General features: G+C 62.5%; 2 protein-coding genes across 8 annotated transcripts; one reads left to right on the plus strand and one right to left on the minus strand.

Annotated features, from left to right (window-relative positions):
• Positions 1-7: 7 nt before the first annotated feature.
• RGS11 (regulator of G protein signaling 11) lies at positions 8-12,109 on the minus strand. Of its 7 annotated transcripts, XM_004438303.3 has the most exons (17): positions 9,979-10,092; positions 9,501-9,597; positions 9,365-9,415; positions 9,067-9,173; positions 8,282-8,333; positions 8,103-8,161; positions 7,829-7,905; positions 7,574-7,655; positions 6,280-6,348; positions 4,988-5,017; positions 4,846-4,907; positions 4,616-4,729; positions 4,404-4,519; positions 4,200-4,287; positions 3,978-4,116; positions 373-455; positions 8-273 (listed from the first exon to the last, which is right to left on the minus strand). In XM_004438303.3, the coding sequence occupies exons 1-17, from the start codon at positions 10,039-10,041 to the stop codon at positions 156-158; spliced, it is 1,407 nt and encodes a 468-aa protein (XP_004438360.1). In that variant the 5' UTR covers positions 10,042-10,092; the 3' UTR covers positions 8-155. The 7 variants fall into 7 exon arrangements, 6 of the variants coding, with proteins under 6 accessions (XP_004438360.1, XP_087305392.1, XP_087305394.1 ...); XM_087449266.1 differs by lacking the exons at positions 7,574-7,655; positions 9,979-10,092 and adding an exon at positions 10,422-12,101 and having other exon boundaries at positions 8-455; positions 4,616-4,907; positions 6,293-6,348; XR_015556455.1 differs by lacking the exons at positions 4,200-4,287; positions 7,574-7,655; positions 9,979-10,092 and adding an exon at positions 10,422-12,103 and having other exon boundaries at positions 223-273; positions 4,616-4,907; positions 6,293-6,348.
• A 295-nt stretch (positions 12,110-12,404) lies between these two features.
• On the plus strand, positions 12,405-14,963 carry ARHGDIG (Rho GDP dissociation inhibitor gamma). Its single transcript, XM_087449271.1, has 6 exons — positions 12,405-12,549; positions 13,660-13,839; positions 13,914-13,997; positions 14,247-14,323; positions 14,403-14,466; positions 14,555-14,963. Exons 1-6 carry the CDS (start codon positions 12,477-12,479, stop codon positions 14,752-14,754), a joined length of 678 nt encoding a protein of 225 aa, XP_087305397.1. The 5' UTR covers positions 12,405-12,476; the 3' UTR covers positions 14,755-14,963.
• The last annotated feature ends 36 nt before the right edge of the window (positions 14,964-14,999 follow it).

Here is a 14,999-nt window from a genome sequence, read left to right on the forward strand (position 1 = left end):
AGGGACAGTGGAAGCCCAAGAGAGGCTCCTGTGCCCCACAGCAAGGCCAGGCCCTCTGGGCAGGAGCAGACGCCCATGCCGGGGTCTCAGCAGCTGCCAGGACCCTGGACAAGAGGAGTGTTGAGGACAGCCACCTCCTCCACCGTCAGGCCCATCTAGGCCTCCCCATCACCACCCGCAGGGCCGCAAGCAGCAGCCGCGGGCTCCCCGGAGGCGAGAAGGAGAGCAGGGCTGGGGCTGGAACGCCTAGGCTTCCGCATGAACGGGAACACCCTGGGGGCGAGAAGAGGCCTGAGCGCAGGGCGGGCGAGTGTCCTGCCCGCCTCACTGCGGGCTCGACCGGCTCAGGCGCAGGGCGCTGCCTGGGCTCACCGTCTCTTGGTCTCCGGCGGGATCACGGCCTCCGCCAGCAGGCCCTTGTACATGTCAGACTTCAGGAACCGTGGGTAGGAGTCCTGCAAGAGATGGTGTGCAGCCCTGACCCCTTCAGCCCCTCGCTCTCAGCCAGCTGCCCCTCGGGCCAGCCTGGCACTGCTGGGGCCTCCTCCAACCCCCAGGACCCCCAGTGGACAGTGATGCAGGTGGCCATCCCAGACTGCCCAGGCCAAGTCAGACAGACTCACACATGCACACACACGGGCTCCCATCCAGGTGGGCCGTTTAACAGCAACAGAGGCAGGAGCCGGGGGCTCACGCCCAGAGGATGAGCCACGGCCCCTCCAGCAGGGGACCCCCGAGCAGCCGTTAACAGGGCACCAGTGTCTCCCTGGTTCTCTGTGTGACCGCGGAGTGAGGGCCAGAACATGGAGCCAAATGAAAAACACGGTGGAGAAAAACTGTGTGGTATTCAACACGGAGAGAGAGGAATCTATGAACTGAATTACTTATATTTTTAAAAAACAAATAAATATAAAATGTAAGTTGTTAACGTTAGTGGGAAGAAGGGAAGAAGGTGGGGGGGCAGGGATATGTGTAGATTATTTGAAGGTACTTTGCTTTGTAGACTGGATTTTGAGACTGTGTAGATGCTTTACATAATTATAAAAATAAAGTAATAAATGAGCAATCCCCAACACTGAAAGTAAAGTGGAACACATTTAGCTGGGCATCCACTAGGTGACACCACCCAAACCACATGTGACAGACAGCCGTGCAAGGGGACGTCTCCACTAGGATACATACAAAGCACAGACATGGGGAACACGGAAGCCACTTCCAGTCACTGCACTGTAAACGGTAGTCGTGTTGTTCACGGAGACCCCGAGTGAATTGTGAGAAAGCAGACGAGAGACTGTTAACACTGTGGAAAGATCTTCAGTGGGGGAGTGAGAACAGAGAGAGAAGCTCAAAGAGGCTAAGGAAGCGGGAATCCTAATGCGAATTACAAGTCTCAGTATGAACTCCTGACACATCTTATTTAAAACACATATATTTCCTACTTCTGTCCACTGAAAGGCCTGGACATGACGGCCACCCCAGTCTCAATGACAGGACTGGTGTGCAGGTCAAGATCTCTAAACACCACCCTTGAAAAAGGGCCAGGGCTTCCATGGAAATAACTGACTCCAGGTCCGGGCAGGATGAGCCCCAATTTGTGCTGTGGGACAAGCCATCACCCCAGAAAGCCAGGAAGCCACCACAGACTGAGGACACATCAAATGACTCGAGCCACCCGGCCGGAGATGGGGCCCTCTGAACACCTCACAAGAATAAAAACCCATCGAGTCTGGTGAAAATGTGAATTTATGAGGGTGTTAAAAGCATCCCCACCTCACTGACACCCTTAGCAGATACTAGGGGTCCTTGTTATTTTGAAAAGTAGTGATTAAAGGAAAGAATCAATAGGATGGGGACGCCGGGCCAGCGAAGAGCAGGCGAGGGGAAGGTCTCAGAAGCCTTCCACTTCAGCAACAAAGAGGCCGTGATGCGATTAGAACATCAAACCCTAATGAGATCCCGGATCTGGAAACGACCATCAGTGGCTGCTGATGTCACAGAGAGGCGGCTGGAGCTCCCATACCCCTGAAGGAAGAAGGCATCCAACGCCATCTCTGCAGTAACTGTTCTTGACAGAACCCATCAAACAACAACAAAACCGCAGACACATCTGACCAGACTTTACATGTAACTACTGATTTGCAGAAACACGGGGGACACGGGACAGAGAAGCACGTCCAAGACGCCACAGGGACGTGGTTAGCAAAATCCAGACGGTGGGAAATTCTACAGGACAAAGGACCCAGCTCCTTCAAAATGAAACCAGAAAGCAGAAGGAAAGATCTGGAAAAGAAACCTACACTTCAAAAAGAAGCTTAAGAGGGGCTGGCCTGGTGGCGTAGCGGTTACATTTGTGCGTTCTGCTTTGGCGGCCTGCAGTTCAAAGTTCGGATCCTGGACATGGACCTACGCACCGTTCATCAAGCCATGCTGAGGCGGTGTCCCACATAGAAGAAATAGAAGGAACTACAACTAGGATACACAACTATGTACTGGGGCTTTGGGGAGAAAAAAAAAAAGGAAGATTGCCAACAGATGTTAGCACAGGGCCAATCTTCCTCAAAAAAAAAAAAAAGAGGCTTAAGAGACTTATTAATCAATTCTAACTTATGGACCTTGTTTGGATCCAAATTCAAGCAACGTGAAAAGAAAATAGAAAGATAAATATTTATAGGCCATGGTACACAGCATAAAAGCCCCCCAGAGATGGCGAACCCTGAGCCCTGGAACCTGTGGCCATGTCCCTTACGAGGTAAAAGGACTCTGCAGGTGTGGTTAAGTTAATGATCCTGAGATGGGGGCAGCCTGGGATTATCAAGCTGGGCTCAGTGCAATCACAGGGGTCCTTATAAGGATCAGAGAGGAATCGGAAGATGCTGGCTGTGAAGAGGAGGACGGAGCCACGGGCTGAGGGACACGGTGCCTCCATAAGCTGGGAAAGGCCTGGAAACGGATTCTCGCTGGAACCCCAGAAGGAACTGGCCCTGCGGACAAGGCACCTTCAGCCTGTGAGACCCGAGGCAGACGCCTGACTCCAGAACTGTGAGTGCATGAACCTGTGTTGCTGTAAGCCACCAAGCTCGTGGTGTCTTTTACAGCAGCAACGGGAACGAACACAGAGGCGTGGGGAAGCGTGTCCACGGACCGGCTGTCCGAGGACGCGGAGTGACTGCTGCTGTGTCCCTCGCATCATGCCGGCATCTGTCGTCACGGTGCAAAGGGAGGAAGGGGTCCGTGTCCTTCAGGGGGACTTCCTGAAACATCTACACATAGGAAGTCTGGAAATGGCTCTAAAGTTACGGGGTGGGGGCAGCGGGAGTGGGGGAGACCATGAGTCTGGACAGGCCCCGAGTGACCAGTTTTGAAGCCAGGCAGTAGGTTCATGAGGATTCATCAGTTCACTTTGTGTTTATATTTGAATTTTTCCACATTAAAACGCTTTTTATATATTTATTTTGTGTGTGTGAGGAAGACTGGCTCTGAGCTAACATCCATTGCCAATCCTCCTCTTTTTGCTGAGGAAGATTAGCTCTGAGCTAACATCTGTGCCCATCTTCCTCTATTTTTGTATGTGAGATGCTGCCACAGCATGGCTTGATGAGTGGTGCATCGGTCCGCACCGGAGATTTAAACCTGCGAACCCCGGGCCACCAAAGTGAAGCATGCAAACTCAACCACTACGCCACCGGGCCAGCCCTAAAATACTCTTTAGAATCACAGCTGGACCCTCATTAGGCACGTGCCTGGGGCCAGCCCCTCTGAGCCTCAGTTTGCTCGCCTGTAATGTGCGGCGTGAGCTGAACAACCCACGAGGACAGCCAGTGAGGCTAGCCCCAGGGACAGGGCCAATGTGCACGAGTGTGTGGACAGGGCTTCCGGCCCGCGGCCCTTTGACCTGCTCTCGGGCAGGGGCACTGAGGCCTGGGCTGGGCTGGATCCCCCCGGAGCCTCCCAGGCCTGCACGGTGGGGAGGTGCCCACCTTCTTCATCAGCATGTAGATGTGCAGCTGGGCGTCGTCCAGCACGTAGCGGTGGGGCCGGCGCAGCCCCTCCAGGGTCTGCTCCATCGTCCAGCTGTCGATGTTGACCCAGCGGGTGGCACCAGGGGCCAGGAACTGCCTGTGTGTGGGGTGACAGCCCCGTGTGGGTGCAGGCTCTTCACTCCTGCCAGCAGGCGGCCAGCACCTGACCCGGGCACTCACTGGTACACGGCGTCTGCCAGGGCGGGGACCTGGGCCTGCCCACCATGGCGCAGCTCCTCGCACGCCTCCCAGAAGCTGAGGTTCTCGGCTAGGGGTCCGGGCACAGGTCAGGCCCACCTGTGCTGCCGGCAGGGCTGGGAGAGCCTGGGGGTCCCAGGCAGCAGCTCCCTCTCTGGGACCTGGAACAGGGCTGGGGCTTCTCACCACTGAACTCCTTCCTGAGGAAGTCCAGGAAATGGGCCCGGCCCATAGGGTCTTCCAAGAGCTCCCGGAAGCTGAAGGCCCATCGGTCCACGCGGAGCTTTGTGGGTGCAGCCACACTGGGGGAGGGTGGGGTGGGTCAGGAGCACAGGGAGTGTAGAGGCGGGGGGAGGCAGAGGAGGACACCGCAGGCCCCTCGCCCACCCCGGGCTCACCTGGGTGCGTTCACAACCCAGTAGGTGTCGCTGTCTGTGGTCCAGGGGTTGCTGGGCAGGCACCCCGACACGATAGGGTCATGTGGCTGGTGCTGGCTGCTGAACTTCAGGTACCTGGTGGGGGGGATGGGCCAGGGGCCCCTGCAGGGAGGGGCCATGGGGACGAGGGTGCTGGGGGAGGGTCTGGGCTCTGGCCCGGGGGTCTCCAGCCGCCACCCCATCCCACTCACGCCTCGAGGCAGACGGAGGACTTCACCCGGGTCCGGCCCAGCGCCTTTCTGCAGTACTCGATCTAGGACACGAGACCTGTGAGGCAGCCTGGGTGGGGGACCACCAGCCCTCCCTTCCCTTTCCTCTTGCCCCAGGACCTACCTCCCACCTGTAGAAATCTGTGTTCTTGGTCTGCAAGGGCCAGGGGGGCTGCAGTCAGAAGGCAGGCCCCTGCTGGGGACCGACATCTCACCCTTGCCCCGGCCCTCAGAGCCCCCTCCTCCAATGAGGGGTCTGACTTTCCAGGAAGCTTCTAGGGACCTATAGTCTGGAGTTTTCCAGAATGTTCCACGGAGCCCTCAGGTTCTCAAAGTTGCCTTGAGGTTCCCCCAATTGTCACTATTTCGTATTTTCAAATGTATTTAAATCCTTTTTTTTTGTGTGAGGAAGATCAGCCCTGAGCTAACATCCATGCCCATCTTCCTCCACTTTATATGGGACACCGCCACAGCATGGCCTGACAAGCGGTGCATCGATGTGCGCCCGGGATCTGAACCCAGGTCACCAGCAGCAGAGTGCACGCACTTAACCACTACGCCACAGGGCCAGTCCCTAAATCCTTTTTGTAAACATACGCATGAAAAATGCTGCTATGGGCTCACACTGGGCCCCTGGTCTTGTTAACTTATCTCCAGGTTTAACTCGTCGTGTTCAGAACTCAGAACACGCCTGACACCTGCTCATGGGCCAGGTGAGGGAGTTGTGGCCACGGAACGGACTGGCCCTTCCCAAAGCTCCCAATCAACACAGGGACAGCCGGGTGAGGGTGACAGCACCCTCAGAACGCCCGTTGATTTCAACTTTTCTCAGCTTTCTCTGACCAGCTTTATAATGGGGAAACTATAAACCTATGATCGTGAATCATGATTTCAAAGTTAGGGAGAAATTTATCAGTAAGGTCCTAGAGGAATCTCTTCTGTATTTTGGGTTTCATGGGATTTGAACAGAGGGCCCTGCTGCTACAACGTTTGGACATGTCTGTTCTGGTCCAGTTCCCTCTGGTTCTGGAGGCCACCTGAGGCCTTGGAGGGAGGTGGCTGGTTTGGCCCAGGTCCCAGAGGCCCGGGGCCCTGCTTGTCACCCCTCCAACTCCCTGCGGACCCTGAAGCTGCCCTGGTCTGGGGGAAGAGCCCCCCCCCCTCCCGTCCACTGTACTTACTTGCACCCGGGGCAGCAGGTGGGGGGCGAGAGAAGGCGCGAGTTAGCAGGGGGCTGGGAGTGGGGGCGAGGGCGAGGGGAGAGGGAGACCAGGAGCGGGGCAGTGACGCAGTGGAGTGGCTGCGTCAACTGCCATTTGGATGGACAGACGGACCGACGGATGGATGGCAGCCCCCATGTAGTCCCACAGTGGTGCAGGAGTGGGAGGGGCTGGGGGCTGTGTGCGGGGCCCTCACCATCTGCACTCGCCTGGCAGTGCAGGAGGCCCGCTCTGGACCCTGCTCCAGCACGCTGGGGACCCCAGGCTGCAGAGGGGAGATGAGACGAGGTCGGGGCAGCTCGGGTGGCTGCTGAGACTTAGCCCTGGGGCTATGTTCCTGCCCCCACTAGCCCCATATACTGAAGCTCTGCACCCCACGTCACCTTTTAGTGTGGACACTGACACTCAGAGGAAGCCCGGAACCTGAGTCCTGAGCCCTGAGCCCTGAGCCCTGAGCCCCTGAGTCTCCTCTCTGCCCATTCCCAGCCCACGGCAACCTCGCGCTCCCAGAGCCTCTCTCCAGCACCTCACCCAGGACCTCACCCAGAGCATGGCTCCTCTGAGCTCCAAATCCACGCGTCACCCCAGCCTGGCTCTGCTGCTAAAGCGAAATCCTTAACCTTTCTCCCCACACCTCCCCGTTCTTCCTCACCTCAGCCAATCTTACCTCCACGCATCTGCCAGCTTAAGCCAGAAACCTAACCATCCTTCCTGAGACAGTCCCTGTCACCACACCCATGTCTCGCCACCCTGCCCTCAAACACACTCGCTGGCCTGGCCCCCTTCCTCACGGCTGCCTCATGCCCACTCGCCCGGAGGTTCCCTCCACGTGGACTCTCAGCCCGCCCATGCCCACTCTGCCCTCCTCCCCCTGTCCAGCCCGCCTGGCCTTCAGGTGGAAGACTGAGTCATTTTGCGAGACAGCCCTCACACACACATGCTGGACAGCCCAGGGATTCCTCTCATTTTTTTTTATGGGTTTTTTCCCTTAGGAATTTCCATTCCCGGTTGCTGTGACAGCCCTGGACGCTCCAGCTGTGTCCACTTCACCTCTCTATGGCCCCACACATTACGGGACCTCAAACCGCCCGCCAGGACAACGGTTCTGGGTAAGGCCTGACCCCAGGCCAGCACCCCCAGGAGCTCTTGGCCTGTGATCTCAGTCCCTCATGCTCCGGCCCCACTTTGCCTCCTCCCGAGGATCTTCAGGAGCCCCATTCAGCTTCCTGGTGCCTCTCCCTCAGACCTGGAGAGAAACTGGTTTGTTCCGTGGTCTGGGGGTGGGAGGCAGCCTAGGCCCGGCCCCATGATCTCTGGGTTCGGAAGAGCCGCAGAACTAGAACCTCCTGTCACCCACCAGGACCTCGAAAGGCACGTCCTTCCCACAGGCTCAAAACACAGGTCAGTGTGAGTGTGTGAGAGAAGCGCACTGACTCCGGCAGGACCCCACTGCTGTGCAAGGACCCACCCCTCCCCACACAGGGGCTCACCGGGGGCCTGTTCACCAGCCAGTACGTCTGCTCCTGGCAGGCGATGACCAGCCTGTCCCCCTTCCTGCGCCGCTTAGCTGCTCTGGGAGGACAGGGGGAGTTGGGAGGACCCCGTGCCCACCACAGGACCTCCCACCACCCCTCCGGCAGGGCCCAGGCAGGCAGCCAAGCCTCGGCCGCCTTGGCCGTACTTTCTGGTCCCACGGCCGCAGCACTGGGCAGGTGCTGCCGGGTGTGGGCAGGGCCGGGTCTCACCGCAGCTGTTCCCTCGCCTGCATCACTACCAGGTCCCATGTGTGGCTGATCCTCCTGTGCAGCTGGTCATAGTGCTCCTGGGGGGGCAAGGTCTCAGTGGGGGACCCCCTCCCACGCCCAGCTCTGAGAGGTGGAGGGTGTGGCGTGTTCATGGGCATCTGCATTATCCCAGGGCCTGGACTGTGTGCTCTGGGGCAAACTGTGAGGCCCTGGGGCCACGAGTGGGGCTTGGGTTCCTGGGACTGGATTCAGCCTGGTGGGGGGGGGGTCCCACCTTCTCGTGGTCGACCAGGGCCCCCTGCTTTCGGATGTTCTTCTTGGCCAGGTAGATGGCTGGAAGGACAGGGGACAAGCTGCAGAGAAGCGATCTCTACTCCTCCTCTCCTGTGGCATTACCCACAGGCCACCAGTCCTGGGAGCTTGTCCCAGGCTAGCCCACCACTCCTTACTCACCATAGTCCAGCTCGGCAGCTGGCCACTGGGTGCTCGTCCAGAAATAGGGTGTCTGGTGGGGTGCAGAGACAAGGGTGTCCAGGACCTCCTGGGCCTTCCCCTCCCCAGGGGCTGCCCCCACTCTCTCAGCTCCCTTGGGAGGAGACTGGGGTCTCCTCTCCTTGTCTGGGGTTGCCTGAGGATCTGTCCACCTATGGCCTGGAGGCTCACTGACCCCCAGCCATTCTCTCCACCTGGAACCCAGTTCCACTCACCCCTTGGAGCCCTGTGCAGGGACTGCCCCCCTGACTCTGGGCTCCCTGAGGCCCGGCTCCAGGGCGGGGTGGGGAGGGGCCTGCCCAAGCCCCCAGGGTAGTCACAGCCTGTGCTGGGGGGCAGGGGGCAGGGACTGGGGGCAGGCCCTGCCAGGGTCCCTGTTGTGGCCGGGGAGGGCAGGAAGACGCTCCGTCACTACTGAGGACACACTGAGGGGCAGGGATCCTGTCCTCAGGTCTCCCAGCCTCCTTCTTCAGGGGACCCCTGGAGAAGCCCACAGAATCCTCCCAAGGTATTACCCTTTATGGGGGCCCTGCTGTGGCCCCAGAGAAACTGCAAGTTCCTCCCCTTAACGTGGTCCCTCTACCACAAGGACCCTTCCAGTCTATGCCTTTTGGGGTGGGGCAGTGGGCCACCAGGCCCGCAGTGAAATCACTCCGGCCGGGCTCCAATCCCAGCCCCTGCCTTCCAGGGGTCCCCACTAGTTGAACTGCTGCTGCAGTTCCCACCTGCTCCGCGTTGAGCCTGACCTGGAACCTGTAGGGTGTGTCGTCGGGCCAGAGCACAAGGCTGCGGGGGTCGCCCAGCGGGTATAGGTAGCCGTGCTGCACCAGGAGGGTGCCCAGGTGCAGGGCCTCTGGGGGCGGGGTGGGGAGCGCTCAGCGGAGAGCCGAGCTAGGTCTCCCCCCTCCCCGGACGAGCTCCCCCTCCCCCGCACACTCTGTTTGGCCCTGACACCCGTGAGCCGAAGGCCCCGCCCAGGCCATCAGCACAGCGACCCCAAAGTGGTGGTAGGGGGCAGGATGGGCAGCCGGCCCACCCCCTCACCCTCCTCTGAGATGCAGTACTTCTGGATCAACCACTCCACGACGTCGCTGCCTGCACAGCAGAGACTGGGGTTGGGGGAGGCCGAGGCAGGGCCGCTCCCAGCCCCCCCACGCCCCCTGCCCCTGCGGCCCCTCACCGGCCACCGCGTGGGGGATGACGGTGATGAACAGGCGCTGGTTCCGCATCTTCACGCCCTGGTCGGGGTCCTGCATACTCACGACCACTCGCTCCATCTGGGCGAAGAGGGCCTTGAGGGTCCGCTCCGGCTGGCCTCCACCGCCCGCGACCCTGATTCCCGGACCGGCCGGGCTGCCCAGATCAGGGCGTTCAGAGGGGATTAACGCGCACTGATGGCGGATTTCAGGCCGCGGCTGGCAGTGGAGGCGCACGCGGGGGGGCGGGAGGCAGAGGCGCGGGGCGACCCCCCCCAGCCCCGGGGTCTCCGCCGTCCACCCCGCCCCACACACAGCCAGCACCCCCAGGCCTGCCTCCACACTCGCGCGCTCGCGCAGCGTCCACACTCGCGCGCACCCGCAGACACTCCTCTCTGGCCCTTCCCGCGCGCAGATGCCGGGAAACCCGGGGGTACGGCAGGACCCCCACTGCGCACCCACCTTGCTCAGATGCAGCCTCTGCGCGCGGGGGCGCCCACCGGGGGGCGCGGGGCTGGCGGCCATGGCGGCACGGCCACCGGGTGAGTGTGTCTAGCGGCCCCGCCCCGCGCCCGGCCGCGCCCCGCCCCGCGCCCCAGTTAACTCTCGGCGGCCGCGGGGCCTGGGTTGGCTCAGGGCCCACTCCCGGTCTGGGAACCGGCCGGCGCCCGAGGAGTCTCCCCCACGATAAGAGAAACTGAGGCCGTGCCCCGGGGACTCGCCAGGGACCTAGTGAGGGGGCTTGTGAGGGAATCGGGGCCCAGCTGGGACAGGAGGGGGGCTCAGGGAGAGGGAGGGGGCTCCGTGCGGGGAGGGTCTCCAGGAGAGGGGACTTGGGGCGAAGCTGGGCTGCTGTGGGGGACAATGGTTTTGGATCAACTGTAACCCCCGCACCGCATACTCACCCCACGTGCAGCGCCGTCAGGGTGTGGAGACCAGCGGCAGAGTGGGCTGTGGGTCACTGCGAGGGGTCTGACTGCGCTAGAATTGTGTCCCTGCGATTGTGTGACCCCATTCATGACACCCTGTGAGTGCCACCAGGTTGGTATGACACTGTGTGGCTGCATAGGTGCTGGGTGGGGGTCCTTGGAGGCTTGGGGGGAGGTGGCAGGTGGCTCAATTCCCCTCAGCTGCAGGACGCCTGGGTGGGGCCAGTGGAGGAGCAGGCAGAGACCCCACCCAGGACACCCCTAGACTGTGGGAGAGGGGCTTCACTGGGGAGGCAGGATCTCAACCCCACCCCAGGTTCGCCCCAGGGCTGGGCAGTTCTGGCCCTTTGTCTCTCTCCAACAGCTTCGCCATACCCCCCACCCTTTTGCTGGAGACATTTTTAAGAGGTGCAAACAGGTCTATTCTGCCTTGTGGAGATAGAATATCCCTACTCCCCTCCCCCTCAGGGGGAGCTGGGGGCAGGGCAGGATGGGGGGTTGGCCTTTGGCCAGCAGCCTCGGACATGGCGATCTGAATCCATTTCCATGCTGACGAGGCCAAGGCCAGCATGAGCAGGGGCAGGGGACTGGAGGGACTCCTACCTCTGCCAAGGTGCCATCCCCCAGTGAACTCCGCCCCCACACGGGCGGGTCATGCTGGCCCCAGGCCTGGCTGTCCTCTCTGGATGGGTGGGCATCCACTGAGGCTGGAGGCCACCGGAGGCCAGAGCTGTCCCCAGCCCGGGGACATGTGGCTTCCTTGACTCACTCCTCTGGCCCCAGGGAAGGGGTGGCAGGGATGGGGCCTTCGAAGGGCCTGGGCCCAGCTGGGGGATCCTGCCTCGGAAAGATTATGGGTGGGTGGGGTTCCCAGGGGGACAGGCTGCATCCAAGCCCACATGCCCCCAGCACTCACGGGCTGCTGGCCTCCTGGTCAGAGAGGCGCTCCTCTGGGCAAGGGTGGGTGTGATCCTGGGTGTCCTCAGAAATGAGGGTGGGGGCCAAGGGGGTGTAAGGACTCAGGCTGGCATTCTGCCTCCTCCCCCACTCAGACCTCGGCCTTCCATCTGGCTGTCCTCAGCCTGAGGTCCAGCTCACCCCTGTTCCCTGCCCAGGCTGACCCCCATCTACCCACCCCAGGTTCGTTTAGGCATCAAAACCAGGGTCCCTCTGTGCCCCCTTCTCAGCACTCCATCCCTGGGGTTCTGTTTTGGATCAGTGTCCTTTTCTCCCCAAGGACAGGGGCCTTTAGAATTGTCTGGGTCCCCAGAGCCTATGAGACCTCCACCCTGCCAGACTCGCACAGCTCGATCAATAAACACTTGAGTGATGGCTGTGTGTCTCCAGATTGCAGCTCACTGTGTGGGTGGGCCCTCGGCCCCTGTGTGGTGGACACTGTGAACCTCTGGGGTGCGGGGCCAGGAGGCGGTGCAGACACACACAGCCCCCTCCCACCTGCCTCCGCAAGGCTGGGCGCGCTCCAGGAGTCCCCTCTGCCCAGACAGGAGCTCCAGCGGGAGTGGGGTAGGGGAGGGGAGCCTGTCGGGCGCCAGGTGCGGCCTGCACTGCCTGCAAGTAATGAGGGCCTGGGGACACGAGGGGGACGCACCTGCTCCGCTTGGCGCCCCCAGCGCCACCTGCCCCGCCCAGGGGGCTTCCCCGGAGACTCCCCAGACGCCCGCGGCGCCGTGGGGGCGGGGCGGCCCCAAGGGCCAGAGCAGGGTGCGGGCCGGGCGGCGGCGGGGACAGTGACGCGGCCTCGTGCGTCCGTGTCCGCGGCGGCTGTGCGGGGTCCGGGTGCACCCGCGGCGGGGACGACCCGGGCCGGCGCTGTGCGGGCGACACGCGCGTCTCTGCGGGCTGCGCGGGGTCCGCGGAGCGGCGGGGGGCGCGCGGCGGGGGCGCGGCGCGGGGCGCGGGGGGCGCTCCCGGCCGGGATGAGCTCACCGCAGTCGCGCCGGGGCTGAGCGCCGAGCCGGGCGGCGGGCGGCGGCTCCTGGCGGCTCCGCGGCGGGCCGGGCCGCGGCCACCATGCTGGGCCTGGACGCGTGCGAGCTGGGGGCGCAGCTGCTGGAGCTGCTCCGGCTGGCGCTGTGCGCCCGAGGTGAGCGGCCGGCGGGACCCGGCGGCCACGTGGGCGGGGGGCTCCGGCGGGAGCGGAGGGGGGTCGGCGGGGCGGGGCCGGCCCCTCCCCCGCGGAAACTTTGGGGGCGCTTGTGGGGACCTCGTGGGCGGTCCCCGGCTGGGCTCTGGTGGGGGGCTTCGTCCAGGCTCCACACTCACGGGAAAAGAGCCAAGAGTGGGCGGGCCTGTTCGTGAGGCAGGGGCGGCAGGGGGACCCTCCCTTGGGAACCTGCCCTGAGATCCCGTTCCTTGGGTGGGGCCCCTTCAGGGCGTGTGGTGACCCCTGAGAAGACTGGGCCGCAGCGGGCAGGGACTGGGAAAGACCCTGTCCCACGACACTATGGGAAGGGGCCTAGCGAGATCCCTAGCCCAAAGCACCCTGGGAAGGGGCTCCCAGGACGGTGGGAAGGACTCAGAGAGACCCCTGCCACAAAGCACCCTGGGAAGGGGCCTTGGGAGACTGAGTCTGGAGGCAGCGAGGAGGGGGCTCGGGAGCACAAGCTGAGGGGTTTAGAGACAACCCCCCCAGGAGCACTATGGGGAGGAACCCCTAGGACTGTGGGAAGGTGTGCAGAGACCCCAGTCCCAAAGCAGGATGTGGAGACCCAGAGGCCCCAAGAGCATTGTGGGAATATGGGAAGTGGCCAGGAGCGATGGGAGACCCTAGAGGCCTGTGAGGGCAGAGCCTCTACTCTAGGGGAGACCTGGGAGGTCACTATCTGCAGTGGTGCCCCCAAACCTTGGGGCTGTCCCCCATGTGGGGTCTTCCTTCCCCCACCTTTGGCCTCAGAGTCAGGGAGGGGCCCTGGTGGATGGCTGGGCCAGGAGAAGGCAGCTGGTGCCTCCGCGGCTGTCGCTTGGCTCTATCTTTTGGGAGCCTTCTCCAGCCGCCAGGGCTCCTCCTGAGGGGTTTGGGTGTGGGTGCTGCTCCGCGTCTCCCCGGCCCACCCTCTCCCTGAGCCCCCACCGGCTTCCTCTTAAGTTCCTTTGGGCAGTGAGAGGTAGAGCTGGCCAGATGAGGGGCTCCAGTTTGACCAGTGAGTGCCAGGGTCAGCTGGCACAGCTGCTCACGCACCTCCCCGACCCCCAGTCCTCCTGACTGACAAGGAGGTGGGGCAGCTGCCGCCAGACGAGGCACTGGATGAGGCTGTGCCGGAGTACCGGGCCCCGGGGAGGAAGAGCCTCCTGGAGATCCAGCAGCTGGACCCGGATGATGAGAGCCTGGCCAAGTACAAGCAGGCGCTGCTGGGGCCCCTGCCTCCCGTTGTGGGTATGCTCCCACCCTGGGCTGGGAGGGGAGGGGCGGGGGCGGGGGCATCCTGTAGACTGCCGCTTTCTCCTCAGACCCAAGCCTGCCCAACGTGCAGGTGACCAGGCTGACACTGATGTCTGAGCAGGCGCCGGGGCCCATCACCATGGACCTCACAGGTAACTCCCAGGACACCGGGTACAACCTGAGCCCTGGGTAGGGACCTCACGGGTGACTCCCCTCTGCAAACTACAGACTGATCTTCGGGGTAGAGACCTGATCACGTGGATGTCTTAAGACCCACCCATGCCCCATCTCAAGCCCTCAGACCAATCACGTAGACCTCAGAGGTGCGGCCCCCCTGAGCTCCAGAGGCAGGGTCTCCCCTGTGGCGGGAGTTCACCCCCTGGCTGTACTTGCCCTGACAGGGGAGCTGGCTGCGCTGAAAGACCAGGTGTTCGTCCTGAAGGAGGGTGTTGAGTACAAAGTGAAGATCACCTTCAAGGTGAGAGCAGCTGTCATGGGGGCGCCAGCCAGCCTCAGGCCCAGCCCCCAGAGGGACCCTGACACCCTCTGTCCCTCAGGTCAATAAGGAGATCGTCAGCGGCCTCAGATGTCTGCATCATACCTACCGCCAGGGCCTGCGTGGTGAGGGCGGCGTGACGGGGCGGCCGAGGGTCTGCAGGGTGGGGCAGGTGGGCAGAGAGCGGCCCCTGACGCCCCCGCCCTCCCTCAGTGGACAAGGCCGTGTACATGGTGGGCAGCTACGGCCCGAGTGCCCAGGAGTACGAGTTCGTAACTCCAGTGGAGGAGGCGCCGCGGGGCGCACTGGTGCGGGGTGCCTACGTGGTCACGTCCTTCTTCACCGATGACGACAGGACGGACCACCTGTCCTGGCAGTGGGGCCTCCACATCTGCCGAGACTGGGAGAGCTGAGCGCCGCCCACTGCCGGGGTGGCTGTCTTTCCACTTGGGGTTCTTGTCTCCCCCGCCTGTCAGTCACTGCACAGGGACCCCTGAGCACTCCCCAGCCCCCTCGATCGGTGACCAGATCCCCCCACGCCCTCTGCCCTGTCCCAGGACACCCCCTCCCCGGGCCTGGCACTGTGCCCTGAACAGCCCTATTAAACGTCACCCTGTCTCCATGCCCTTGGTGTCGCCTCTGTCTGCCTCCCCTCCCC

Source organism: Ceratotherium simum, chromosome 26, assembly GCF_057802395.1.
Source record: "Ceratotherium simum simum isolate JZ-2026a chromosome 26, ASM5780239v1, whole genome shotgun sequence".
NCBI classification, from domain to species: domain Eukaryota; kingdom Metazoa; phylum Chordata; class Mammalia; order Perissodactyla; family Rhinocerotidae; genus Ceratotherium; species Ceratotherium simum.

Excerpts from the sequence above, each read along its gene's own strand:
- ARHGDIG (XM_087449271.1), top strand. The coding sequence starts at position 12,477 with ATGCTGGGCCTGGACGCGTGCGAGCTGGGGGCGCAGCTGCTGGAGCTG. Across the intron at positions 12,550-13,659 it reads GCTGGCGCTGTGCGCCCGAG|TCCTCCTGACTGACAAGGAG; the intron begins GTGAGCGGCCGG and ends CCCGACCCCCAG. Across the intron at positions 13,840-13,913 it reads GCCCCTGCCTCCCGTTGTGG|ACCCAAGCCTGCCCAACGTG; the intron begins GTATGCTCCCAC and ends CTTTCTCCTCAG.
- RGS11 (XM_087449264.1), bottom strand. The coding sequence starts at position 10,583 with ATGCAGCCACACAGTGTCATACCAACCTGGTGGCACTCACAGGGTGTC. Across the intron at positions 8,162-8,281 it reads AGCTGCCGAGCTGGACTATG|CCATCTACCTGGCCAAGAAG; the intron begins GTGAGTAAGGAG and ends CTGTCCTTCCAG. Across the intron at positions 6,349-7,828 it reads CAGGCGAGGGAACAGCTGCG|CCTGGGGTCCCCAGCGTGCT; the intron begins GTGAGACCCGGC and ends TCCCCTCTGCAG.